We start from the raw sequence: 27,897 nt of genomic DNA, 5'->3' as shown, positions 1-27,897 counted from the left end.
ATGGCTGGGGACAGGCTCCCACGCAAGGTGATGGACCCGAAGAAGCTGGCCAGCCTCCTGAGGAACGGAGCGGAGGGCACCCTGGTCATCGACAGCCGCTCCTTCGTGGAGTACAACTCCTGGCACGTCCTCAGCTCCGTCAACATCTGCTGCTCCAAGCTCGTCAAGAGGAGGCTCCAGCAGGACAAGGTCTCCATCACGGAGCTCATCCAGCCCGCCTCCAAGATGAAGGTAGGGGATCTGACCCTCACCTTTCCTGGTGGATGCTCGCACCTTCTTCCCCAGTAGAAAGGGGCAGGATGGGGGTGGGATGCAGACTGGCCTAAGGGCTGGTCTATGCCTGGTATGGGCATCCTCCTCCTCCATCCCTTGACCCCAGGATCTGCCAGCATCTCTCTGGCACCCTTTGGAGAGCTGTGGCCGGTCCTCTGGGACCGGTTCGTTGCCCCCACCCCAGTGACGTGGCTCCCTGCTCCAGGAGCCCTCCCCAGGCAGGTCTAACAGGTATATCAGCCTTAGGACTTGTCCTACATCACCAAACAACCCCCCAAAGCCTTCCTGGAGCTGTAAGCTTAATCCCCTGCTAAAAACTCTTCCCCTCCCCTCTGTCATCTCTAACTCCATTCAGGGACATGTAATCCTCCTCCCCTGTGACGCCAGAAGCTCTTATCCGGTGTCATGGCATATTATCTCTCCCAGGCTCCTCTCTCTATCGCTCCCGCTTAAATAATAGAGGTGGCTCTGAGCCACGGAGCCGGGCTGGAGCCCCGGCCAGAGCAGCGCCGGGTGCCCCTGTGGTGCCGGGTCCTGCCCTCCGCCGGGATGCTGCGCCGGTGGGTGCCGGGCCGCGGGGCGAGCCGCAGGGTGGTTTGCCGTCACAGCCCGCCCTCCCGCCGGCTGGCTTTTACTGTTCCCCCCCACCTCCCCGCTCCCGCCTTGTAATTTTATGGCAAAGCGAGGGTAATTCAGGCGATTAATCAAATGCTGGGCCCAGCTGGAGCCATCTGCGGTGTGTCCCCCCCCCCGCCGCCCCACGAAGCCACCGCTGTCCGCATTGGCTGTCGGTGACATCACCCCGCCGGGATCAAGGGGACTCGCAGCGCGGGGGGGCCGGCCTCGCGCCAATCTGCCGCGGTGATGCACCGGGCTGGGCGATTTGGAGGGGATTGCAGAGACTGATTCCTGAACGGCTTTAGCTGCTCTTAAATCCCCAGGAGAATAAAGCAGAATAATCAGTTTTTCTCAAGCTAGAAGGAGAGCGGCGCGGCCGCCCTCTTCCCGGCGAGGGTCACCTCTGCAGTGGCCGCCGTCACGTGGAGCGGCAGCAGCAGCGGCAGCAAAAGCGATGCGCAAGGGGGAGGAAGAAGAGGAGGATGATGGGGAAGGGGGAAGCATGGAAGAGTTAACGTCAGCTGATGCCTGCAAACCTGCAGCTCGGCAGCCGCAGTGGAGCAGTGGCTCCCAAAGGGGTCGGCTGGTCCATCCAGGCGGTCCCCGCTCTGTCCCCACAGAAGGAGCAATCGCCTCCTCCCCGCTCCTGGATCATTGCGTAATGGTCCGGGTACCGGCTGGGGACGCGGTTATAACCAGGGGTGCTGGGGGGGGGCGGAGGAGAGGCGTTGCCACCGTCTTTAATTCACGGCTTTTTCCTTTTCTTTTTGGTACGGCTGAAATCTCTCCCGGCACATCCGTGGGCAGGAGGCAGCATGCCCCCGCTGCCGCTCTGCGCGGCCCCTGCCGCGCTCGCCGCTTGCGCGCCGGCTCTCCCAGCGCACGCAGCCCGGGAATTAATTAAGCTTCAGGTTAAGCCACTTGCCCTGGGAAGCTGGAGGGGGGGACCCAAGGGGGTCACAGCCGTATCCTCATCTGGCACAACGCAGGGGTGGTGGCCGTGGCTTGGGGCGTCTAAGCCTTTTCATGCACGCACCTGCGAGTTTGCATTTTGGGGGGATGAACTCTCCTCTCCCTCTTTCTCCTTCCCCAATGCCTCCGATTTCAGCCACTTGGGTGGTGGACATGTTTTGGGACCCCCAGAAATCGATATGGTCTGCTGCCTGGAGGTGCACAGACCCTCAGGGGGGGATGCTGAAAGCTGGCTTAGACCTCCGTTACCCCCATATTGTCTCCCCCCCTCCACCTGCCATCCCTGCTCTGCCCCTGGCTCCCCACACCGGGGCTGGGGGAGGCGGTGGGGTGAAGCGGGAGGGAACGGGGGGCACGGCTGGCGTTGGGAGCAGATGGCAGGAAGGGTGACATCAGTGGCGCGATTGTCCAGCCCCATTATTCCTCCTGACGGGCCTCCCGCCCTCCTCCCGTTTCCTGCTCCCGGCCGGCCGGGGCTGCCGAGACAAAGGCGGCCGGCAGCGACGCGGGGCTGCCCGGGCAGGGAAAGGGCAGCCCTGAGCCCCCACCTCGTCCCGCTCCTCCTCGCCTGCCCAGTGCAAAGAGAGCTCGACCCCCGCATCCCGGCTCGGCGATGCCCCGGCCAGCGATTGCCTTTTGGGGAAGGATGCAGGGGCTGATACAGAGCAAAGCTTTTGGGCAACCCCGCCTGGCTCTCCCCTCCGCTCCTCCTGCGTGCACGCAGGCGGGGGGGTGACAGCATTTGTCTAATTTGCTTTTCCCAGTGCTCGCACCCCTCTTTTCCATACCGCTGTTAAGGAAGGGTACCATTAACAATGCTTCTGGGTGCTGTGGTGTGGAGCGATGCCGTGGGATAACAGCAGCTCCTGGCTTTTTTGGTGCAAGGAAAGGACCATTTGGTGGGAAAGAAGAAATGGGGAAAATAAAAATCTCTTTGTTTTTTTCAATGAAATGTGCCTACGATCATGGGCATAGCTAAGCCACCGCTCCCCGAGCCCCATTGTGCACCGCATCCCGCTGGGCACGTGCATCTTCCCGTGGTGTCCAGCTGGGAAACTGCAGCAGCCATTCATTTCCCAATTAGCAATAGTCTCCCTCTGCACAAAAATGGTACCAGTGTTCTGCTCTGGTTTTGGTTTTGAACCCTTCTCCCAATATTAACAATAATAAATTCTCCCGATAATAAATTCCAATAACAACTGGAATAATTCAGCTCCTTGGTGCAGGTTTGGGGGGCAGAGGTTATGGGAAATTCCTGCTTGGGGGTTTTACTAGCATTTCTTGAGGGAAATGTTGAAATTTTCACTTCTTCAAGATCCCCCTGGAAAGTCTTTCCACCTCTTGACCTCTTCTCGCTTCCTGAAATGTAGCTATCTCCAGAGCAGCTCTAGCCGCGGTTTGAGGCATGACAAGGGTCTCTTCGGGCGATGGGAATATTTATTTATTTGCTTTAGGAGCATGGCTCTGCAAGCAGCTGTTTTGCTTGAGGGAAAGCCGGGGCTTATTTTTGAGCCGTGTGCCTGGCTGCTCTTTATGTTGATGGAAGCCCTGTTATTTCAGTGGGGTGATTCACTGTGTTTTGAAACAATATGTGACTGAGATGTCGGTAGTAATTGGGATAATAAGAATTGCTCACTCTTATCTTAGCCTGGATCACCTGTAGAGCATCATCATCCCTGCTTGGCAGCCAGGGAGAGGCGGAGCAGGGACCCGGACTGCCTTGAACCACCCAGTGCCCAGGACCAAATGGAATTACCTCCAGTCAGAGCTGGGGAGGGTGATGGGGAGCTCTGGGCTTGGCGCCAAGGCAATGGATGGTCTCCGCTGGGGTTTGGTTGGAGCCGTTGGCCGGGTGGTCCCCGCTCCGGGCTGGCCATCCCCCCCAACCGAGATGCTGGCAGGGAGGAGGTTTGTCCCCGGGGAGGTGCCCTGGGGTGGGCCAGCAGCTTTTCAAAGGCATGTGCGGGTTTGCAAGCCCCACTCAACATCTAGTTGGGGCCAAAAGACTTGCTGTGCCTTGGCCCCGCTGCCCCTTGCTTTCTGGATCTGGGGACCCTTTCAGGAGGGTGATGCCTGGGGGTTTGGTTATTTCTTGGGGTGATGGGCAACCCCCATGGGAGAGCTCCCACCACGGAGGTTCTGCTCCTCGGAGGGTCTCCTCTGTTGTCAGCCGTGCCCCTGCCCTGTGCCAGCCCCTGGCAGAGGCAGGAGTCTGGCTCTGAGCATCTCTCAGCTTTACCCTCCTGCTCTGCCCCGGTGAGCTTTTAACCTCCGTCCGTTTAAGGCCAGAGATGGGGCTGTGCCTTCCCCTGCGTTCATGGGAGACCCCTGGACCTGATCAAACATCTCCCTCTCATTTCCCTTTGCGGTGAGGAGCCGGGATGCTGGTGCGGGCTCCTTGTGTGCTCCACGAGGGCTCCTCAGGACCATCCTGCAGGCACCCTCACCCCAGCAAGCCGGGTATTTATTTTCTGCAGCCGGGCCATGCGAGGCCAGCGCTTGTTTGGCATTTACATTGAGTGAAACCTTATAACTTTAATAAGATGTAAACTGTGTCGCACATCTCTGCCGTCGCTCAGCAACCCCGCAGTAATGGCCCAAACAAAGCCTCCCCATGCGGAGGGAACACTAAATCCTATTGTGGGATAATTCTGCTCGGCCAGAGCTGGGATCTCCCCTGCAGCCCGGGACTGTGCAGCCGGGATGAGCCCCTGCCCTGCCACAGCTCGGTCCCCACCTCACCATGGTTTTAGGGGAGATGGTTTCGCTGGTGTGGGGCTTCAGGCTGGGGACTGGGTTTTTGGGGATGTGCTAAGGGCGTGCTAGGGAGGCTTGAAGGGATAGTGGCCCTGCTAAGGACTGGCGGGCTCCCGGCTCCGAGCTGGCTCAGCAGCCACCACGTTCCCCTCCAGCTGCGCTTGGGATGGCCTCCTGCGAAAGTCCTGCTTCAGGGATGGCCGAGGAAGAGATGCTGGGGTAGATCTTCAGCTGGCTTACCCCCAGGTGGCTTCAGTCATTTTTCAGTGTCTTATTTTAAAATTCCCACGTCCTTTTCTCTTCCCTCTCATCCTGCTGCTGCCTTTTCATCCCTCCCGTCATCCCGCTGACCTGCGGGGCCAGTTTTGCTATCCAGTGCCCAGTGCTGGGCTGGGGACGGGTGGCTCCTTTGAGCTCCCCCCTTCCTATTGCAGAACTGCGCGCCGTGCCCCGGCGGGGATTTCTGTTGGTGCGGGGCCGTCCTTCCGCTGCGGCGAGGAGACATGATGAGCTCAGCTAAATCAGTGCGCCCTGCAGTTTTATTTGGATGGCGCTCACGTTGCCGAGCAGGGAAGCACCTGCAGCAGGGTGTGAAAGCAGCATTAATACTGACAGCAACCCCGAGCGAATCCGCTCCAGTGGTAAGATAAGGCACGGCAGTGAGACAGCAAAAGGGTGTCCATCAGTGGTTCCTAGTTCAAGTGGTCTCCTAAAGAGATTTCGGAGAGGGCCGGGCAGGGGGTGGGCAATGGGCAGCTCCAACCCAAGCCAGAGGAGAGAGCGGCGGGGGTGCAGATCCTTCCTCCCTGCCCGCCGCTGCCTCCTCCTCCTCCCGCAGCGTGATGGATGTGCCTTACCCCACCGGCTGGGAGGGCAGGCGTATGCCATCCACCCGGCTATTCAGCAGATGCGCTGAGCCATGCCTCTGCGAGGATTTTTATCTTCTTTTAATGCCTGGACCTTCAGGAAGGTGTAGGAACAGCCAGCTGCGCCTTGAGTGCTCTCGCTGCAACCCAGCCATCACCAGGCGCGGGGGGGACTCCTGCCTGCAGACAGCTGCCTGCCTGCGGGGTACCCCACCATCGCACCCGCCCCTGCAGCGGCGGCAGGGCTGGATGCTGTTTGTGGCACGTAAAGTCCCGTGAGAGCAGCCCAGGAGCTCCTTTCCCTCTCCCCAGCACATCTCTGCAGTGTTCAAGCCCCGCCATGCATTACAAAAGGAAGAAAGAGCATCCCCCTGAACATCCACCAAGATAAAAAAGAGATTTTCCCTCTCCTTCAGCCCTCGGGGGTGATCCGCAGGAGGTTTGGGATGAGCTTCCAGAGGGGTAGTGTCTATAGAAGTGTTGCTGTGCTGGGCATGGTGTTTCCAGGCTGAGCCCTGAAGAGCCGATGCTCCAGCCCCCCTTGCTCCAGCCGCAGCCCGGGGGCTGTGCTGGGAGCATCCCTGCCTGCAGAACCACCCCCAAATCCCCCGGGACACCAGCCAGGCTGCAGAGGAGTATCTGAGGGCAAAGGTCGGGTGGGGAGGAGGTGGTGGAAGACATCGCAGCGACTTCTGGGACGCGGTTAAGTAATGGCAAGCTGAGGGTGGGCGATGAGGAGGAGTGACCCTATTTTGGGTAAGATGCTCAAAAGCGCTCGCAGTTGCTGGGGCTGCTCCGACGAGCGTCTGTGCCGACATACTCGCTCAGAGCCGTGGGGCAGAGTCCCAGTCTGGCTGGACCCTGCGTTTGGTCAGCGAAGCCGGCTTGTGGGGACAGCGTTGGAGCTGGGGTCTCCTGCTGGTGTGACAGCTAAATTCAGCTTTGCTTCCCGTGGTGGTGTGGGCAGCAGCATCCTCAGCGCTCAACCTATTTCTCTGACGCCCAGTTTTTGCCGTTCCCCCGCAGGTGGAGGCGGAGGAGCACCAGGACGTGGTGGTCTACGACCAGAGCACGCGGGATGTGACCGGCTTGGCTGCCGACAGCTTCCTCTCCATCCTCCTGGGCAAACTGGACAGCTGTTTCCACAGCGTCTCCATCCTCACAGGTAGGAGCCCTGCTTCCCTTGGTGCTCGTGCCCTTAGTCTGGAGTTATGGGCCAAACGTGTCCATCTGCACCCGCTTTCCCGGCCACCGGTGGCTGTGGCGTCGGAGGGCGTCCCCGCACGCGGACCGAGGAGGCTCGACCCACACTGGCGTCGCTGGGTCCCCCCAGTGCCCTCATTCCTCGCGCCGGCCAGCTCCCCGCCACTGCGCCTGCAGCCAGGGTGAAGGGTACGGAGGGGTCGTGGTGTCACGGGTCCGGCCACCCAAAAGCTGCCCTTCGTTCCCCCATCCTGGCGCTGCTTCATCCCCGGTGAACGTGCCAAGGGCCGGAGCTGGTTCGGGCGCTCTGCTCCCTCTCGCCGCTGTTAAAGGGAGGGCAGGAGAGGAAATCCAGGGATGTGCTGGGAAAGGGAAGGGGAAGGAGGGCAGGGGCAGAGGGTCATCTCTGGGTGAGTCAGGGTCTGCTGGAGATGATGCTCTTCGGGCGCGAGCGCGCAGGCAGGAGGAGGCACGCGCTGCCCTAATTACAGCCCTTCTGCAGAGCAAAATGGGAGGCAGGCGACGGGTGAATGAAACGCTCTGACCCAGCAGAGAGGAGGAGAAGGAGGCAGCGAGCTGCCAAAGGGAAAGCTAAAGCTGCCTTTAATTCCCCACGGCTGGGACGGCCGGGCATCTGCCTGGCTGGCTGCCCACCTCCAAGCTTTCTGTCCACGGAGGGGTGGGCAGGCGCTGCCCCACGCAGCCCCTCGATCCCGCTGAGCTCAGCCAGGCTCCTAGATAGCGCCGAAAGCCCGGGGAACATCTCCGTTCCCCAAGCGCGTCCTCGTCCTGCGGCGATTGGGTACCGCTTTGGGGCTGAGGCAGAGGGTACCGACCTCTGTGTCCCTGGAGCATCGCAGGGATGGAGGGAGCGGCCGTCCCCCCCAAACCCAGCAGCGTGACAAACCCTGGGAAGGAATGGTTGTGATGGGGAAGGTGGCACAAGCAAGTGGCATTCAGGGAGCCTTGCTCACGCACGGCATGGTTAAGTGCTCTTGAATCAGAGCAGCTGCGTTGTGATGGGGAGAACGGAGGAGAGAAATAGCAGGAATAAACTCCCCCGTTCGAGGGTTTCAAAAGCAAGCAGGGACTACACGAAATCACGTTAAAGCTAATTAGCGTGGCCCGGGTTGCAGGAGCTCTGCGGAGGCCAGCGCTGGAGGACGCCGCAGCGAGCTTGCTACGGCAGCCCCCGGCCTGACCCAGTGGCCGCGCCGGCAGCTCCAAGGTCGTCGCGGCATAAACAAGGGCACGGCTTGGCACACGGTGCCGGAGGAGGAGAAGGCGGATTCGGTCACATCTGGGAAGGAACCTGCTTAGTCACCGGGATGGGTCAGGAAACAGCCTTCGTGGTGTGACCCTGGCACCCCCCAGCCCGCCGCCGCTTTCCCAGGGCCGGGCGAGGGGCAGCGCCATGTGTCGGCTGCAAACCCCCCGCCCCGAGTCCTCCTGGAGCAGGGATGGGGCTGGGTGAGGTGGCCCTGAAAGCCCTGGAGCCTTCTCCTCCCTGGGAAAGCGAGGGGAGGCTCGGGGGACCCCCGCCCGTCCCATGCTGGGTGAGTGCCGGTGGTGTGCCACCCCCCCGGCCATCAGCATGGCCACCGCTGAGCCCCCCACGAGCAAACCCGCACCCCGCTTGGGCGCACGCATCCTCCATCTTCAGGGCAGCCATTTCCATCTCCCTGGGCTGCAGGAGCCCAGACCCCCAAGCAGGGGTGCGGCTGTGCTAGGGGCCAAGCAAAGCTTAAACCTCCCTAATTAAAAGCGCTGCAGGGCCGCAGCCTGACGGGGAACGCGGGCCGCCAGCGGGCGGAAAAAAACGGGAACCGAAATGTAGAACACTGGGTCATGGCGGCGGCATTTTACATGGAAATCGTGACTGGAAGCGGCTGCGGAGAGCGTCTGGGGGAGGCTGGGCACGCTTGTCGACAGGCGCAGCTTCCTCCTGCCTGCCGTGCGGGCAGCAGCCGGGTGGTTTTAGAGGCGGCTCTTGGGAGGTCTGGGGGGGGGATGCGTGGGCTGGGCTGATTGTGACCCCCTCGCCCTGCTGGGGTTTAACCCCTCGGTCTGTCCGCTGCTCAGGCACCTCGTCCTGCCCCAACCCATCCCGTGTCCCAGAAGAGGTGCCTGGATCCTCCCTGGAGGTGGCTTGTGACCCCAGCGGGGAGTCAGGCTGGCCAGGGCTGCCAAAATCTGCGGGTCCTGCCCTGAAATCTCAGCCTGTCCCTAAGTGGATGCCAGCACCCCAGGGAACCCCATCCTGAGGGTCCCCAAACCCACGTGCCAGCCCTCCGCAGCCCCAAAACCTCCCGAGCCCCTCCATGCTCCCCAGCTCTCCTCAGCCCCAGCAGACGTTACTCCAGGGGTGACGCACGTCCGTGCCTCAGTGTCCCCATCTCGCGCAAACGCCATGCTTGGCCGTTCTTGTTCGCCTCCAACCCATCGTCCTTCAGACCCTTGAAGCAGCTGGTGGAGGCTGGTGGGCGAGGACAGGGGAGCTGGGGGTGGCAGGAGCGGCGGCGGGGACCCCTCAAGGGTTAACAGCCCAGAAGCAGCGATTCCAGCGGGCTGGGAAGGAGGAATCTGAGTCAATTATTCCCAGTCTTGGAAATCATCGGCTTCTCTTCTTTTTTCCCTTTTTTTTTTTTCTTCTTTTTTTTTTTTTTAATTGTGTAAGTATAAATAGTGCTGCTTGCTGCCCTCCATCCGTGGGAGCAGAAAGCCTGTTGATTTATATGGTTTTCCTGACATCACATGAAGTGGTGGAAAACTGAATGGAGCCAACATTTTTCCTGCATTACGTAATGCCCCCTCCCTCCCTCCCAGCCCAGCTCTGCTATTCCTGCAGGAGCCTGACTGTTCTTTAACCTTTGTTTACTTCAGCACAAACCCTTGCTTTTTTTGCCTTTTTTTTTTTTTTGGCTATTTTTTGCCTTTTTTTTTTTTTTTGCTTTTCTTTTTTTTTTTTTCCCTACTTTGCTTTTTTTTTTTTCCGCCTTCTTCTTCCCCTTTGCAAACTCCCGCTTGGTTTTTATTAACAGCCATTATCTGTTTATGAAGCAGCAGCAGCAGTCTGGCTCCATCGCTCCCTGATGGCTCCCGCGTGCCAGCTCTTCTGTTGGAGCCCGGCCAGAGCCGTAGCGTAGTGCTGAGCTCCTGGGTGCTGAGCTTCACCAGCTCCTCTCCGCTTGTCCAGCTGCAGCGGAGGGTGGGGAGATCTTCCTTTGCTCCCGTTCAGAGGCTAAAAGCGATAGCCGAGGGCTCGGGATGTTCGTCCAGATGATGCTCAGGCACCCATCCTGTCCTTGGGCTGAGTGCCAGGCTCCTCTCTCCTGCGCCCGCAGCCGTATGCCAGCCGGAGATGAAACTGGGGTGGCAGCGTGGCCAGCAGCGGTGGTCCCCGCAGCCCGGACCGCTGGGGTTGGGACCTGGCACGGCAGAGGCTCTTTTCGTTGCGGTTTCATGCGCTGGGGGAGCTTTATCGTTGCGATATCGCGCTCCGACCTGAAACAGGCCCCTCGCTTGCTTTCTGAAGGCGAGTCATGAGCTTTTCATCTGGCTCGGGAGCACGTGTGAGATCATCTTCAGCCCCCCCCCCCCCTCCTTTTGTACCAATTCTTCAAGGAATGTTTAAATTTTCCAGTCCTGTTCTTTCTAAATTTGGAGCGTCTGTTTACTCCCAGGATTCGGAAAGAATGTAACAATATCATCAGCAAGAAATCCCTCCCAGCCCTCCGCTCGCCATCCTCCTCCTCGGCGAGCAGGCTGGCCTCGGCAGCGCTGGCCCTGACCCGGGTCCGCTCCGGTCCGGCAGTGCCGCGATCAGCCAGCGCGGCCGGGGAGAGTTGTAATTGCGCGGTAGCAATCTGGATCTGGAGGGGGCTGAGATTTGGGGGATTTTGGGGGAATCTACTAAAGGCAGGTGACTTCAGAGCGGACAAAATGAAGTAGTGAAAAAGGAAAGGGGATTTCCATTGCAGGAGCTGACTTGAGCTGCCCAGGCGGGAGTGGGTTCAGCGCTGGCTGGAATTATTTTAGAAGCAAGGACTGGGACAGATGATTTTAATAAAAAAAAAAAGAAAAGGCACTTTTTTTTTTTTCCCCCTGCATAGGGACAGTCCTAAAAGGAGGTTAAACATCAGGGCAGCTGAATGTGACTTTGCGCATCCTTGGCTGGAAATACCGCGATGCTTTTGCGTGTTGTGTTGGTGCGAAGCCACATGCCAGCATCACATCTCCCTTGCTGCCTGCTCCTCTTGAAATACATCGGGCTGGGGCTGTTTTAGAGGAAAAGAGAAGATAAATGCAAAAAGCCGAGCTAGGCAGGTGCAAAAGCAGCGCATAGGCAGGGCAGAGCAGTGTGGGCTTGCTTTTAGTCAGAGTCCCAGGAGCTGGAGACGGCGTGTGCATCCAAAAGGCAGCAAAAATACAAAGGAATCTGCAAAACTTGTCGTGGCTGAAACTAAAAGCTTAGCAGGATCCAGAACCAGGATCGAGGCGTCTTTACAAACCCAATGTAAGAAAAAAATAATCTAAAACCTAAGAAAGAAAATACCCCGAACCCTCACACTTTGGTCATCACTCAGAAGCTGTCTGCAGCACTCCGCTGCAGCTGGTTCTTTGACCGTCACCTTCTTCATCGCCCACTCTGGACAGCGTCACGATTTCATCGGACGACTTTGGTATGTGAGCGTGTCTCCTGGGGGATGCACTAGCTGGTGGACTTTGTCCTCTGACTCCAGCAGAGCCTCTGCTCGGTACACGGGCCTGAAGATGCGCACGTAGGTCAAGCGTTAGGGCTATTCCAGGTACCCTCAGACTGCAAGATCTAAGAGCGCTTGTGGACTTATTGGCATGAATCCATCAGAGGTACCCACAAGTTTTTCTTCTGAAGTCTAATTCTTGCCTCTGAACCTCCCACAAGCACCTCTGCCACCCATGGGCATCTCCATGGCTTACTATGATGAACCAAAAGAAGCAGATGCTTGGCTGGCAGGAGTGTGGGTACGAATAAGGAGGGTGCAGGGCTGGGGTGAGACGAGAAAGAGCGCTCAGGTGGGACTCTCAATCTCTTGCTTCTCCCAGATTTGGGAGTTTTGAAGAACCAGCTTTGCAAATAATATGAATGGGGATCCTGGTTGTTCTTCATCTACAAACTGCCCGCGTGATACTCGGGAACGGGAGAAGGGTAAGAAGTGCTGTGGAGGGCGTTACGCCCGGCTTTTCTCAGGCCGTTGGTGGTGGGGCGCGGGGGGATTGCCTGCGGTGATGCTTTTCTTTTGGCTGTCCGGAGGGAGGGAGGGAGGGCACCACTGCCAGCCTAACGGCAGAGGCGCTTTTTTAAAAATCACAGCGTTGGCTTTAGCCACTTGAAGTTGGACTTCAAATGGTAACACCAAGGTTTGTGATTTTTACAGTCCTGGAGATTTAAGTAACTCTCCGAACCTCCCTCCCCCTCGCACAAAGCATCCCTGGGTCTGTGGCACCGGAGGAGTTACTTTCTTTCCCGCAGCAAAGCCGTCTGGGACCACTTTGGCCAGGACAGGACCGTGTTTTCTCACCCTCCAGCCCCCATCCAGTGGGTGCTGGCATCCAACCCCGGCCACCCAGCCCGGTGGTGGCCCTAGGGACCTCTCCCGGTCTCTGCAGCCTGAGGCAAGGCGGCGGGGTAAGGTACCCCCTTCCCACCCTCTGCCACGACCGGGAGATGCCTGGGAGGGTTTTGGCCCCGGCAGGACCGGCGGCTGCATCCCTGGGAGGGGTTAAGCCAGGTCACGTATGTGCGAGCTGATTGTATTCCAGACCTATGCTCTAAACCTCCCTGTTTAGCAACGCTGTCGTCAGACAACTTGTTTTCCCGATTCTATAATTACCCTGAGGAGCTTCCCCTCCCCCTCCGGCCGTGTTTTTAACCATCGGACCCAGAAAAGGCGAGCGAAAGGGCCGAAGGCAGAGGGGGATGGAGGAGAAGGGTCTTACGGAAGAGCAGCCCTCCGGTTGCCAAGACTTACAAAACCACCGTATAATTTCGTTTCTCATTTCTGGAAAGCCGACGGGAGGAAGGCAACTTCCCCAGTAAGAGATCCCGATGGGCAGGAGCCGCTGCCCAGTTATGGTTTCCTTCCTTTTGAGAAACCTGCCTCCCCTCGTCTGCCTCCCCCTTTCCCCGGGCCGGTGCCGCACGCTTGCGAAGGGTCGGCGCTGGCAATTATTATAATTGAAGAGAGGAACCGCTGGCCGCTGCCCAGCTAGGCTTGTGCCAGGCTATAGGTACCATCGCGATGGGTATGTAGGTGCTGAATAGGGGCTTTCTGCTCCCTGCTCTTGCAGGCAGGTTGCATGAGTCTCTCCGACCCATTGCAGCAGGTTTTTTGCTGGTGAGCGCCGTGGCAATGAGAGCGAAGCGAGGCCAACGGGGCTGGGCATCGCTCCCCAGGCGATGCGCCTCTGTCTCCTAAATAGGGGGCTGGAGGCAGGATGGGTGACAGCGTGGCCAGGAGGAGAACGTGGGGTTCTCCCCCTTGGCTGAGGGGCAGCGGGCGATACACGGGGTGTGTCTGTACGACGGATGTCGCCTTTCATCTCTCTGCTTGCCCCAGCACCGGCTCCCAGTTCCTATCCTGGTCCTGGCAAAGGGGTGAAGAAGATGGGGAGGAGGACACTGCCTGGGGAATGGTGGCTGCGGGTGGCATCTCCACGAGGCTGGACCTCGTACTGATGGAGGAAGGGGGTTGCTCGCTTGTTTTTTGCTGAGGGTCAGAGGGACACAGTGAACCTCCTGCATCAGAGACTGCTTGGTGGTGTCGTGCCTAGCTCCCTAGCTGCAGCCCTGAGCTGAAAACTAGGTCCAAATGCATCCTGAAGGAACCTGCCAGTACCAAAATAACTTGTACCGAGGGCTCTTGCACGCCTGAGGGAGTCAGGCAACCGGAGGGCAGCGAGGGAAGGCAAATTCGTGTTTGTGGACCGCTGGGTCGGGGACAGATTGATGATCGCACCCACTAATTCACCACGTGCTTCCTGCAGCATCCCCCTCGGCTGGCACAGGGCGGCCAGCCGGCCGCTGGCCCTGCACGACCCGGTGACGGTTTCCACCCCAGCGGGAGCCCCAAGTGCAGCCGACAGAGCGGGTCGCAGCCGAATCGCCCGCCAGCGTGGGTAGAGCACCGCTGGTGCAGCGGCGGTGGGAGATGGAGGCATCTCCATTGCTGGGAGCTGTTGCCACTGGCCACCAGCATCATGAGCCCTCCCTCGCAGGGACGGAGGTGGCAAGTGTGGGGGGCCACAGACCACTTGGGGAGCTGCTGTGGGAGCCGCTTCCCGAGGGTGGCTTTTGGGGGAAGGCTGCTTCTCTCTCTTCCAGCCTAGTTGGAGCACGCTTTGAATTTTATCCAACCTCTGACCCACATCTGATAATAATCAAACCATATTTGTTACAACAACAAGGCTCGTTAGGAGGCTGGCTCCGCTCGGGGTGGGGGGGGGGAGGGGAGAGCACTTAGTTAATGCCAATGACCTCATCTCATGTGATGTCATTCAAAGGAAAAACACTGAAGTCACTCACATATGGCTCAGCCTGGGGTTTTTCAGCCCGTAAAGCTTCAGATTTTCAAAGGCACAATACATGCCCCCCCGCCTCGCTCCTCCGCTTGCTATAATCCTGAATGATTTTCTGGAGGCCTGGGCTCAGACCAATAAACTCGTAAGGAGCTGTGCGGAGATGTATTAAGGAGTCCCGCGGGTGGGAAGGGAGGGACAAGGAATTCTCTCCCCCAGGATAAATACAAGGGAGAAAACGCATCAACCCCCAACCTGCTTCAGAAGCCACCGCTGATGGATAGACCCCAGCGGGACCGGGAAAACCCATTCCTACATAGCCCCTTTTGCTGGACTTTTGCACGTGAGAAGGCTTTGGCGGAGGGTGCATCTCCTCCAGACCGCGGTCCTTCTCCGCTGGGACCGGGCAGATAACTCCATCCGACGCGGCCGCGCGCAGGTGCGAGCAGCCCAGCGCCAGCCCCTTTCCTCGCCAGCTGTTGGGGCCCGTTCGCCTCCAGCTGTTTGAAACCGCTCCAGGGTGAGCATCCCTCCTGGGTGATGCTTTCAGTGGAGACATCAAGAGGAAAGATGAGCTGGTGGTTAGGGACCTGCTGTCTGCTTCCCAGCTTTGCCCTGCAGCAGAGAACCCCGGAGAAGTTATTTAATCTTTTGTGCCTCAGTTTCCCCCTTGGGAAACGGAGATCGTGGCATTGCCCTTCCTGGCGCTGGAGTTCAGAGTTGAACAACCCCCAGGGGATGCACGTTGGTCCTGCCAGGAGCAGCTGTGGGGAGGGGGCAGGATGTGCCCGTCACCGAGCGGAGGGCAGCAGGGAGCAGGGACGGAGAGCGATGCCGCATCCCCCCTTCCGCACCGGGGTTTGATCATGCACCGCCCTGGCTGGTGCTGAAATGAGGTGCAGGCATTACCTTCCTCCCTCCAAGTCCCTGTCCCCAAAGTAACTCCGCGGGGCCGAATCCAGCGTGGTGCAGCGATTCATCTCCCGCCGCGGTCGCGAAAATCGCGGTTGCGCCTTTAAGCAGCGAGCGAAGCATATGTCAGGCCCGGCGTTCTCCTGCGTGTCTGTGTGCTGAGTAAGGAATGCGGTCGCATGCCTGACCCGTTAGCTATGAGCGCGCTATGAGCGCGCTGCGAGCGCGGCGGTGGATGGATCAGCAGGGCTGTTGCTCATGGGCTGAGCTCATTCAGGCTGGAGCGGGAGCCGCGCACGCAGGGAACGAGAGGCGAGGAGGAGGGCGGCCGGGGAAAGGGGACTACGCCGGGGCCCCCTTACCCGGCTCGATTTTTTTTTTTTTTATGCTTTTTATTTTTTCAGCCTGAAGGCTGGAGCTGGGGGAGGCTGGCGGTGCTCTGCCGCGGGGCGGGGGGGGCTTTTTTGGGTTTTTTAGTATTTTCTTTGCCCGCCAGCTGTTGTTTTGTTAAGGCAAGAGGTGCCCCGCGAGCCGCAGCCCAGCTGCCTGGATGCCCGTGGATGTAATGATTGCTCCCTCCGAGGACCAGTTCTGGACAGACATGCGCGAGGGGCAGATGAAGCTGAAAATAAGGGTGCGGAGGATGAAGGAGAGCAGGGACATGAGAGGTTGGTCAGCCGGCCGGCTCCTTTCCTTCCGATGGGGACGGAGGGGGAAGAGGGGGCTGCTCAGAGCCCTGCTTTGCCCGGGGGACGGAGATCGCCTTTGCCGAGCGGCCGACGGGGAGCGGAGCGCGATGGCTGGCGATACAAAGAGCGCAGGCAGCTGGCGAGCGGGGAGATGGAGGCGAGCGGAGAGCGTGCGGAGGGGGAGCGATCACCAGTTCCCAGCCACGGGCAATGTGCGGAAGCGCTTGCGGAGGCAGCTAGCCTGGTCCTGCGGGCAGCAGCAGGAAAGGAGCTGCACGGAGGGGGCAGCTCCTTCAGGCAGGTGAGAGGCTGCCTGCAGCGGGCAGGGGCATCTGCAGCGGTCCCGGCGTTAGGCAGCTTTCCAACCTGGCGCGGGGTCCGATGAGGCTGCCTGGCCACGGGGGGACCACTCTGGGGTCCCCTGAAGCCTTTTCCATCCAGGCAAGCTTGGCGAGGACACGGACAGAGCAGAGGAGGAGGAGGAAGAGGGAAGGAGGAAGGCTGCGGGAGCCAGGGCAGGCTCTGCCGCCAGCATCTCTGCTCCCTCGGGCGCCGGTTTGGAGGGGTCACCGAGACTGCGGGCATCCGCGCCCCGGGCAAAGGGGGGTGCACAGCAGGGAAAGGGGGAGCGAGGGCGGCGAGGTGCGCGGGGAGCGACGGGCTGACAGAGCGCTGCGCTGCTGCCCGCACCCAGGCAGCTGCCCGACGGAGCCATTTCGCTTCGCTAGCACGGTTGCTGCCTGCCCATCTTTGGGGGGGATTTCTTTCAGAAAGGGGGTTTGCAGTGTTTCCACCCTCTAGTGCCAAGGTGAAGGGCAAGCGGAGGAAGGGGGTATTAACTGGAGCAGCTTAAAAATATGCCGAGCCTGGAATGACCTAGATTACCAAAGGGTTGAATCAAGAAACTTCCCCTCCATCACCACTTAAAATGGGAGCCTGCTAAAAGTGCTTGACAGGTTTTTGTGGCATGAAGCACATAACCCAGTGATGGTGTCATTAGTAATAAGTCACTCCTGGAAATGACACATTTTTCTTTACTTAGAACGAGTAAGGCTGGTCCAAAGCAGGCACAGTCACCGGAGGAAAATCAAGCCCAGCAGCTCGGGGAACGTGTCCGTGGTTGTGTGGGTGGAGGGCTTCCTTTCTGCCGCTTTTCCTTTTTTTTTTGAAGGATGTTTTCCGCTCGTTTGGGAGAACGGGAGGGGGGTCTGGGACCAGCCTGCAAGGCCAGGGGGGGCTGGCATGGGTTGGGAGGCAGCAGGGTGATGTAGCAGCAGATGGGCAGAGGCTGTTCGGGGTGATTGTTGGGGAAACGGGGAATTCACATGAATCCATAATAGGGCTGATTCATCGGCTTTCTCATCCCCACTGCTTGGAAAAAAAAAAAGGAGCCAGCAGTGGGGTGATGAAATTTGGTGCTGAGTGAAGGGAGGGTGAAACCTGGGCTGGGGGAGAGCACAGGGGCTGGGCAGGGGGACGCAGGGGGGGACCAGGCGAGCACCGGACATCTCTCTCCAATGCACTGAGATGGGTGGAAGTAAAAGAGCATCAGCCAGGAGAGGGCGAGTTGGCCAGGCTGTGGAGCACTGGGATTTCACCCGGGTGGGTGGGAAGGGCATGGAAGCAAGCGGGCTGCCCGCATCGGGCATCGCTGGCAGGGCTGCCTGCACCGGGCATTGCTGGCAGGGCTGGGGAGAAGCAAAGGGGGCTGCAGCGCCGAGAGGGGAACAGCGAGGGTGGAGGCAGGGGGGGAAACTCAGGAACGTCTCAGGCAGTGGGAAGCCCCGGAGCTTCCCGGAGCGCCGTGAGTAAGGGTGGCAGAAAGCGGTGTTTCATCACGCCGCCCGGCTTAGCTGCTGGCACCAACAGGCTCCCACTCAGCACGAGAGCCAGGGAGACGGCGTTTTGCAAAGAGGGATTTTCCCAGCGGCTCTGGGGGTTGACGTGCGGTGTGCCTGGCCCCTCCGCTTTTCCTTCCTTCAATTCAACCTGCCGCAGAGATGCTCCGCCGAACGCTCGGGCTCACTGCCCTGCCAAGGCTGAGCACGGTGCAGGCGAGGGCTGGAGTTTTGCAGGTCCCCCCAGCTCTCGTCATCTTCTGCCGTGCCTCAATTCAGCAAGGTGGTTTAACGCTTGGGGACAGATGTGTCGGGGCACTGGGAGCAGCGTGTCCCCAGGGAGCTGGGGTGATGGGGAGGGGGCATCCAGGCACCGTCCTGGCCACTGAGCCGGCACAGCGGTGGGGGAGCTGTGCTGGCGTGGCGGCTGCTCCAGCAGCAGCCGAGGCGCGTGCTCGCTTGCATGCCCCGCTGCCCCTCGCCACGTGCCGCCCTGGCAGCAGCTCTCAGCCACCGCAGGCATTTTAATGAGAGTTGGGCAGAGCCCGGCCTCTGTCAGCCCCCTCGGCCGCCGGGAGCTTTAGGGGGGCAAAGGGTCTCCAGCACAGGCGTAAAACCCACCGGTGGGGCCGCAGGCTGCCGCAAAAGCTGCAGCACCTGCACAGGGAACCGGTCTCTGAGCAGCTCTGGCTGCTGCTCTTTATAGGAGCACGGAGGGTGGGCTATAAACCACCTCTTTAATACCCCCTGTAGGTCTCCTGCCAGCTCCTGGCGTGAGAGCTGGGGGTGAGGAGGTGGGGTGCGGCGGCTGCTGGCCCAGGGAGGGTTTGCAGCTCCAGCTGTGCCTGTTCCCCCCCTCCTTGCTGCTACCGACTGGTGGCACAGCGGGGTGACATGTCACCTCTTCTTCCCTGTTTCCTGCTGGGGGGCTTTGGGTTGGATGTGTTCCACCATGCACATGGGAGGCTGGCGAACAGGACGTGTCCCTGCTGCTCGGTGTGTCTCTGGGGGGGCTTTTAGGAGACTCATGGGGCTGGGGGTGTTCAAGAGGCACGTGGCTCTGCCGAAGAGCGGTTTTGGGCTGAGGCAGGTGCCCTGGGCAGCCCTTTTGTGGCTTCTCGCAGTCGGCGGGGCGCAACATCGAGGCCAGAGCTGTTGGGTTGTTTCAAGGGACTCTGAAGGAGGTGAGTCCATGGGACGGAGGTGAATGCACGGTCTGCAGCCATCAGAGTGAGACGTGAGAGGGTTTTCAAGCCCCGTCGTTCCCCTGTCTCCACTTTACACCTCCAGCCTAAGAAGATGGCCTCGGAGCAGGGAGGGACGCAGGGAGCAGTAGGGAGCTGGGATAGCCCTGATGAATGTGCCCCACACCTCTCTTTTATCCCCAGCAGCATCTCCCCTAACATCCCGTGCAGCTCAACGGATTGTAAAGCCCTAAAGCTGGGGCTTATCACCAGGAGGAAATCGATGCCACACCACATCCCTGTCCCTAGCCAGGACTTTGTCACCTTCTGCGTCACCCTCCCTGCACCACCACTGCTGCCCTGCCTTGGCAGAGAGGGGAGCAGGACAACTTGCAGGTGATGGGTGATGCCTGAGGTGCTGTCAGTGTCCCCAGCCATGAGCTGGATGTCCCCAGAGACCACCTGAGGGTGACGGCCAAGGCAGCGGAAGGGTCCCCAGGTGTGGCAGGGTCCCAGCTCAGCAGTCCAACACCTCTCTCCTTCCACCTTCTGATCTCCTTCCATGTCCATCAGCCCAGCGCCAGCACGGGGGCTTTTTGTTCATTTTGGTTAGAGCCATCTCATAGTCTCACGCAGCCACTGGTGTAAAGAGGGACTGACAAAGGGGCTCCTCACTGTGCAGTTTGCTGCTCAGGGGGAAAAGTCACAGGGCTCCCCACCAGTTGCACGGGCTTATTCAAAGATGCTACTGGCATCTCCCCTGGGGCTGATGGATGGGCTCGGGAAGGATTCCCGGGCTGGCCGCCTTCCCTCTGTGGCATCTATTCTCCCAACAAATCCAGTTTCACTGGGAGATTGTCATAGATGTTCAGCTGGAAAATGTGCAGAGGGGAGGGCCTGGCAAAGGTGGGAATGGGGGAGAAGTTGTGGGGTTTTTCCCCCTCCTCTGTTTGCTGCCAGGGCCATGCAGAGCAGGGCTGGGGGCTGGCCCGGAGGGGTCTCTGCTGGAGGTGGAAGGGAGGGTCAGCACCCCATGACTGAAGCCCGGGATGGGAGAAGAAATGAGGTTTCAGTTGTTGCACTCTTCTGGCACTAAGTGGCTGCAACACCCCGTGTCTCGGTTTCCCTCTTTCCTCTGGCGGGGTGACAGGACTCCCCTCCCTCCCGAAAGCTGCGTTTCTCTTCAGCCCCACCTTGAGCTGGACACCACTGAGGGTTTTTATGTCTCTGGGGGCATTGCTGAATGAACCCCCTAAAGTTGGGATTGATTTTCACCCCCCAGCCCTCCCAGAAACCTGCCTGATGCTGGTTCTTGGCTCCTCCTTCCTCCATCTTCAGCAGGAGCAGTGAAGGCATCCCCACTTCTGGCCTGGTTCCCTGTGCCCAAACATCCCCCCTCTCCTCCTGGGCCCCACCTCTGCCTCAGGTAATTGCAGGAGGCAGGAAGACACCGAGTTTTCCAGGGAATGGTTTTGAGAGCCCTCAGGAGCGCTGGAGCCATGAGCAGCGCGTGGGGCCATGCCGCTCAGGGACCAACTCCTCCCCAGCAAGCCCTCGCCAGGCTCGAGGGGAGCATCAAGAAGAAACCAGAGATCCCCAAGCACCCGCTCCACATCATATACAAATCCTTCCCGAGCTTAATTCCCCACGTGCCAAGAGAAATGGTGCTCCCAGCACCAGCACTACGAATAAAAGAGGAAAGACTAGAAAGACCCAGTGCTGCCCTGCCTCCTCACCCCGTGGGGCTCTGCCGCTCTCTCCCAGCAAAAGCTGGGATCCATAGCCCGGGGTGTGGAGGGGGGAAAGCCCAGGTATCGGTTGGAGCCCAGCCAGGGACATTCACTGCCTTTGGGATTGTTTTGAAGAGCTGCTTCGCTTTCTAAAAATGAAAGGCATGCTAGAGCAGCCGGCGTGGGGTGGGGTGAGCATCGCTTCGAGGTTGGGATGGCGTCGGGTACCCAGCCCCATGTCTAGGGTTTCCCCCGAGCCCGGGCTGCCCTCAGCAGCTGCAAGCATGGGGGAAATGAGGACAGGCGGGATGGGAGCATGCCCGAGCTCCCAGACACAGGGTTGAGGCTTTGCTTGGGACAAGCGGGGTAAGCTATGGGCATCATTTCGGGTGCCGGCATCCTCCGGTTGCTGGCAGCGTACTGGGGTAGGCACCGCAGCCGAGGGTGCTGCTGCCACTCTCTGCAAACATCCCCGCCTGCTTCGCAGCCCCCTCTGCCCCTGCCTGGACTTCCCCGGGCAGGGCTGGCAGAGGATCTGCTGCCGGGCGAGTGCTGGCGGAGGCGGGCAAGGGGGAGAGAGCGGCGTGCCCCGACCTGCTTTAGCTATGAGATCACCCCGCGCTCCCGGCTTTTAAAGAGCGATATGAAGCCGTACACAGCCCCGGGCGGCTCTTGACGGGTACAAGTGAGCGCGAGAGGCTGGGGACCTGGGGACCAGAGCAGGCACCGATCCCCAGGGCTGTGCTTACGTGCACCCTGCTCCCCAAAAACGTGCCCATTCCTTCAGAAAAATTCCCATGGTTTTTTTTTGCATGAGTCCAGGGATCAAATCTGCGCCCCACTCGACCCCGTGTGCTGCAGACTTCCCTGGGGGCAGCTGAAGGAAACCCTTCCCGCAACGTTTCTGCTCGAGCATCCCCCAGGCATCAGCGGCGTGCGCTCGAGCGCGGAGCAAAGCGGGGAGTTCGCACGTGTCCACGCAGGGCTCTGGCCGGTGATTTACGCTCCTTGGCAATGGGGACGCAGCGCAGGGATGAGCAGTAACCGGAGCTGCGCTGCACCTGTGCTGGGCCTCCTGCTTTCGTTCTGATTTAATGTCCCAGTTGAGAGGTGATGTCATTTCGGAGGGAGCCAGAGAAAAGGAAGTGCTAGAGAAGATAAGGTGCTTTAACCCTACCCCTCCCGGCTCAGCCGGGTTTTGAAGCTGGGAGCTGTGTTAGCTGCCAGCCAGGAAAACATAAGAAAGGGGAGGAAAGAGGTTGGTTGGAGGACACCTTCCTCTTGGGGCAGTGGGTATGGGCACCAGGAGCTGCTGAGATGGAGGGTGATGGAGGACCTTGGATGTTCCCAGGTGGTGTGAGCACGATTTTGTGCACTGCTCTGGCTTCTCCATCACCTTCACCTCCCAAACACGTGGGCGGGTTGTCTGCAGCACCAGTCATACCCCACCAGAGCCTGGGTGCCACACCAGCAGCCAGGGAGGTGCTCCAGGAGGGTCGGCAGAAATGCTGGTAAGGTGCTGGAGAAGGTAAATTGAGAATGTGCCAAGGCTGCCCTGCTTCCGAAGGGGAGAGAGACCGAATGGAAAGGTTTTTACTAAAGGCTCATTAAAAGGTCTTGTTTAGCTGTGGAGATGGGCCAGCGATTCCCATTGTGCTGAGTCCAGAGACTTGGACTTTCAGAAGGATCTCATGGGGGCATCCTGGTCGAACAGTCAAAGGTGGTCAAGCCCCGAAGTCTCCTCTGTCCTTTGAGTGATGTCAAGCTGCATCTGCTCATTCGCATGACTGGGAAAACCTCAAGGGAGACTGGTTGGGTGGATACAACCCAAGGTCCTCTTCATTGCACCAAGCTGCTGCCCAGATGTCCTCAGCTGGAGGGGCGTGAGGTTGGGCCACCACTAGGCAGACCCGGCTCTACCCCAGAGAACGGGATCAATGAGCGAGAGCAAATCAGGATCACCAGTGGCCTTATGCAACCGTGCAGGACATGCAACAGCACTGGGGGTTTTCCAGCTCCCCGAGCTGCCCACCATGCAGGCAGGGCAACGCTTGCTGCCCTGCTCAAGTCAGTGCTCTTGCTGCTTGAGCCGGGGACACTGGCTTTCAGGCAGGCTCACTCACATTTAGACCGTGCTTTTGACCGTGCCAGACACCGTGGCGATGGGTCTGGCTATCAGATGCCACCTACCGCAACCCCAGCTGGAAGTTTTCTCTCACTATCGGGCTTGGAGATGCTCAAGCTGGGTATGACTGCCCAGCAGCTCGGTGCAGTAAATTGGGCGCTGCTTGCTGTCACATTCAGTAAGGTCAGAGCATGAAAAACGGCAACGGCCTGCAGGTACCGATGCGCCGGTCCGGCCCGATGTGGTGGAAATCATAGGCTCGGTGGGGCTGGGCAGGGGGGGCATCTCTCAGAATGTGTAAGTGTAGCCGTTGCGGCAACATTGGGGCAGACCTCCCCAGCCCAGGGAGCTTTGTACCTCAGTGGGCTTGCTTGTCATCATCCAGCCCTGGAGGGTTTTGCTATCAAAAAGTCACCCTGGTTGTCCTCAGAGTAGTAGGCAGCCAAGAAAAGGACTTTCTCTTCCTCTCGTTTGTCTGAATGAAGTTGCGAAGACGGGGTGCACTAATATCCAGCTGCGGCAAGAAAAATCAGAGCTGGGTCTCCATTCCTTCCTCCATTTGTGTGGCACAGTCATCACAAAGTGTCTACACTGGTTAGCAGCGGCTGGTGGCTTTTTGTTCCTCCAAGGCTCCGTTCTCAGTGTTGTAGGGTTATCACTGCTTTGTCTCCAGCCCGGGCTCGGGCTACCAGGTACTGATGGTCTCGGCCTCGCTGCTACAAGCTCAATGTCCCCATTTTCTCCACAGGAGGCTTTGCCACTTTCTCATCCTGCTTCCCGGGGCTCTGTGAGGGGAAGCCAGCTGCCATCCTGCCGATGAGCATCTCCCAGCCGTGCTTGCCCGTGGCCAACGTCGGCCCCACGCGCATCCTGCCGCATCTCTACCTGGGCTCCCAGAAAGACGTCCTAAACAAGGTACGGCCCTGTTGAGGGGACATGTCCGCCCTGTCCCATCTGGGACCCCAGCCATGCAGAGGGGTGAGGGCATTAAGGACTCTTCTCCTGCCCAGTGGGAGGACCACGCGTGGTCGTCTGACCCTACCAGGAGGCTGAAGGCAGGGAGTGCATAGGCAGAGCCCGGCAGAACCGGGCAGTGTGGTCGCAGGATGAGTCATCTTATATTGATGAGCTTTGGGGTGGTCAAACTCTTCCCAAGTGCCCGTAGCAAACTTGGGGACAGGAGGAGCACAGCCGGGAAAACACCTGGGCTTGGAGGGGGTGTTACCACAGCTGGAGGGAGATGTGGAACAGGAGCCAGCTTTGCACCCACCCACCTAGGCAGCCAGGCTGCCAGATGACACCAGTTTCAGCAACCTGCGATCCCCTTGGGAGGCGGAGAGAGAGTGGAAGCAAACTGGGGTGTTCAGCCGCGGCAGCGCGGGGACGGGCAGCTCTGGCCAGGGGCAGGGGCTTGTTCAGGAGAGCCAAAAATGAGCAAAGTTTTGCTGTGGGTAGAGAGGAAAAAAGAGGGACAGTGCCCTTTTAAAGGTGCTGGAAGGGCTGTGCTGTGATGTCATGCCAGGGAAGGAATTTTGTTTAAAGGAAAAATAACGGCGAGAAGAAAGAAAGAGGAATTGCAGTTAAAATGCCGCCGGGCGCCTGCCTACCGCGGGCAGGAGGGAGCCAGCCAGGCGTCCTCGCCTGGGGCAGGCGAGGGGGGAGAGGGACCACGACGCCGGAGGGGGGTTGGAGACAGAAAGGAGGGAGAGAGAAATTATATACAGGGAGTAGAAGGAAATGAAAGAGAAAAATGCCAAGAATGTGAGCCCGGGAGCTGGGTTGGCTCCGCCGAGCCGAGGCCGGGCTCTGCAGAGCTTGCCGGGGCGGGCAGGAACCGGCCGCTGGAGAGCCAGGGCTGAAATCCCGGTGCGGTCTCCTGAGGAGCCAATGTCAGGCAGGGAAATTGATGGTTTCCTTCCCTCCCCGCCTCCTCGGAGGGTTTTGTTCATCTTTTGGAGCTGTGTTTTCTGCCATCCCCACAATGTGGCCAGAAGATGCTCTATTCATAGGCAGCAGAGCGGGGTCAAGTGCGGATGCTTGCATCACGGGCGATGCTTCTCTTCTCCAGCACGTTGCAAAGGAGAGATCCCACATGGCAGCTCCATGCACTCTGACGTGTGGAAGGACTCTTTTGTCTCCATGTTTTCTCCTCCCGTTTAATTCTGGGTCTTCCCTGGAATAGTGCGGAGCAGCCACTGAGACCCAGCAGCTGGCACAGATGTTCCCCCATTTTTTATAAGCATCTTGTCCCCAGTGGTACAGGTGATACCTAATAATCTGATGGGATGGGGAAAGAGAGAGGGGTCAGATGAGCCATAAATTTGGTGTCAGCACTGCATATAGGTGAAGCTGGCCGTAGCCCTGGGAGGGAAGGAGTGGAGGTTGGTGTGGATGCAGCAGTACGCACCCAGCAAGCTAGTTCCCTGATGGATGGCCCGTGGGTCGAACTTCACCCACTCGTTGCAGTTTTTCATCTGACCCTATTTACCTAAGGTTTCCCTTGTGCCATTGCGTTTTATTGAGTCAGAAATATGGGCAGTGATGGTGGCCATTGAGTGACCAAAGCAGAAGAGTCACAGAAAACAAGTCCAGGTTCACTCCAGTGTCAGAAAGAGGGAAGAGATGGTTCCCCTCACCACCTGCCTGTGTCCCAACACAAGAGCGTGTGTGTCCCAACACAACTAACAAATCTGTGAGAACTCCCAATTGCGTTTCTGAGGGGCGTGGGGGCAAAGACATGGGTTGACATTGGTTAACATAGGGTGCTGCCAATGACTCGCCCCGCTCTGTTGGTGAGATGCCTCCTCCCTCCCTTAGCTGATACTTTCAAAGCTTTCGGCCAGAGTTTTTGCTGGTTTTCTTTCTTGTATGTTCCTATTCCTCTCATACTGGGGTTCTTGGGTTTTCCCCTGTGGGACGCCCTTCCAGGTCCCTTTGGTCTTGCTTATTTTTACTTAGCCCAAAGTAAAGATCTGCTGAGGTTCAAACCTATGTCATCTAAATTGACGGAACCTTCTCAGCTGGTCTCTGCTGAGAGACCATCAATTCGGCCAAGGCAGCAGTGGGAGACCCACAAGAGAAAATACCGGGATGGGAAAAGGCAGGGAGTGCATGGCAAGGCAGATCTTCAGCTCTCAGTGCTGGCTGAACTCAGCTGATCGTTCAATCACTTCTTTCCCACCAGGACTTGATGACGCAGAACGGGATAAGCTATGTCCTCAACGCCAGCAACTCCTGTCCCAAGCCAGACTTCATCTGTGATAGTCACTTCATGCGCATTCCTGTCAACGACAACTACTGTGAGAAGCTGCTTCCCTGGCTGGACAAGTCCATTGAATTCATTGGTGAGCTTTTGTTATAATGGTTGCAGACCCTCCAGTTCTCAGCCTCCAAAACCTGAACTCTTCTTCTGTCCTTCATGGTCTCACTCCCAGCAACCCTTGTTCTTTCACACAAAGGGGTTGAGGCTTGGGGAGGGAGGCTGGAGTCATTTTGCTCACCATCTCTGACCGCATCGATGCTTTTCTCTCTGTTTCCTCTACCAGACAAGGCCAAGGTGTCCAGCTGCCAGGTGATTGTGCACTGCTTGGCCGGGATCTCCCGGTCGGCCACTATCGCCATCGCCTACATCATGAAGACCATGGGTATGTCGTCAGATGATGCTTATAGGTGAGTTTTCCCCGGAGGGCAGGGAGGGGTTATGCCAGGATGCTTCACTCCAGGGAAGGAAAGCAAGCTGAGCCCGGAAGGAGAGGGTGGGAGCTCCTTGAAGCTCTGTCTTGCCTTGGCTGAGTCCCGGTGAAACCAAACCAAACCTCCCTTCATAAAGCGCATGCAATGAGGAATGGTTGGGAGCAGTAAAATGGAGCGGGGAGGCAGTCCCAGCTCTACCCTTGGGGCATCCCAAGGCCCCATGGTTCCCCAAGACCCCTTTCTTCGGAGGGTCTGGTCAGGAGGTCCTGGACGATGCCTCTTCTCCCTAAAGAGGCTGAGAGAGTAGGGGTGACCTGCTGAAGGACCAAGCACCAACCGGGGCTGTCTGTGCCTCTTGGCAGGTTCGTTAAGGACCGTCGCCCGTCCATCTCGCCCAACTTCAACTTTCTGGGCCAGCTCCTGGAGTACGAGAGGAGCCTGAAGCTCCTCAAGGCCCTGAAGTCAAAGGGCGACCGGGGCGAGGGGGATGCCCAGCAGGACCCGGCAGAGGCGGCTGAGGGCAGCCGGCACCCCCCACCACCTACCTCAGAGAAGGCCGAGGAGGTGCCGAGAGGCGCCAACTCGGCGTCCCCCCACGGCGACCCTGAGCGGCAAGGCGGGACCCCGAAGGTCCTGTCGCCCACCACCCTGCAGCAGGGGCTCAACGGCTTGCACCTCTCCTCCGAGCGCATCCAGGACACCAACCGCCTGAAACGCTCCTTCTCCCTGGACATCAAGTCCGCCTACTCCCCCGGCCTGCGGCAGGACCCCCCCGGACCCCCCGGCCCCGGGGACGCCCCCAAACTCTGCAAGCTAGACAGCCCCTCGGGCCCTGGCGGCCTCGGCCCCTTCTCCCCGGGGGCGGACAGCCCCGACCGGCCGAGCGGGCCCGACCTCCTGCTGGAGGCCAAGGTGAGGCAGCGGCGGAAGCACCGGCACCCGGCGGGCTCGCCGGCCCACGGGCTCAGCCTCAACGTTGGCGGGGCCTGCGCCGCACGCAAGAGCCCCGGCGCCGAGGACGGGCTGCCGCCGCGGCTCAGCCAGCCGGCCGCCGCTCCTGGCACCACCACCAGCACCGCCGCCTGGAGTGGGGTGCACCTGGAGTCCCCCGGCACCCCCTCCGGCGAGGCCGGCTGGTACTTCGGCACGGACTCCGGTGGCGCCGGCGGTAGCGGCGGGAGCCTGTTTGCCGGCGCCGGCCCGTATCCACCGCCGTTCAGCTGCGGCGGGGTGGCGGGCGGCTGTGAGATCAGACTGAGGGACAAGGCGCGGGCCGAGCCGCGGGACGGGCGGCACAGCTGGCACGAGGAGGCCGGCGCCGAGAAGCAGTTCAAGCGGAGGAGCTGCCAGATGGAGTTTGAGGAGACCATGTCCGAGGGCAGGGCCCGGGAAGAGCTGGGCAAAATCGGCAAACAGTCCAGCTTTTCGGGCAGCATGGAGATCATCGAGGTGTCCTGACACCCCCCCGGGGTGCCTGGAG

At 59.4% G+C, this 27,897-nt stretch overlaps 1 protein-coding gene across 1 annotated transcript; it reads left to right on the top strand.

Annotated features, from left to right (window-relative positions):
- On the top strand, positions 1–27,897 carry DUSP8 (dual specificity phosphatase 8). Its single transcript, XM_075162763.1, has 6 exons — positions 1–231; positions 6,513–6,651; positions 23,473–23,639; positions 25,909–26,068; positions 26,270–26,393; positions 26,780–27,897. Exons 1-6 carry the CDS (start codon positions 1–3, stop codon positions 27,873–27,875), a joined length of 1,917 nt encoding a protein of 638 aa, XP_075018864.1. The 3' UTR covers positions 27,876–27,897.

Source organism: Calonectris borealis, chromosome 14, assembly GCF_964195595.1.
Source record: "Calonectris borealis chromosome 14, bCalBor7.hap1.2, whole genome shotgun sequence".
Lineage (NCBI taxonomy): Eukaryota > Metazoa > Chordata > Aves > Procellariiformes > Procellariidae > Calonectris > Calonectris borealis.
This window is presented reverse-complemented; position numbering and strand designations above follow the sequence as displayed.

What these genes read in the sequence shown, in the direction of transcription:
- DUSP8 (XM_075162763.1), top strand. Translation starts at nt 1, where the DNA reads ATGGCTGGGGACAGGCTCCCACGCAAGGTGATGGACCCGAAGAAGCTG. An exon ending in CAGCGTCTCCATCCTCACAG is followed by an intron (nt 6,652 to 23,472) that starts GTAGGAGCCCTG and finishes TTTTCTCCACAG; the next exon opens with GAGGCTTTGCCACTTTCTCA. An exon ending in TCGTCAGATGATGCTTATAG is followed by an intron (nt 26,394 to 26,779) that starts GTGAGTTTTCCC and finishes GCCTCTTGGCAG; the next exon opens with GTTCGTTAAGGACCGTCGCC.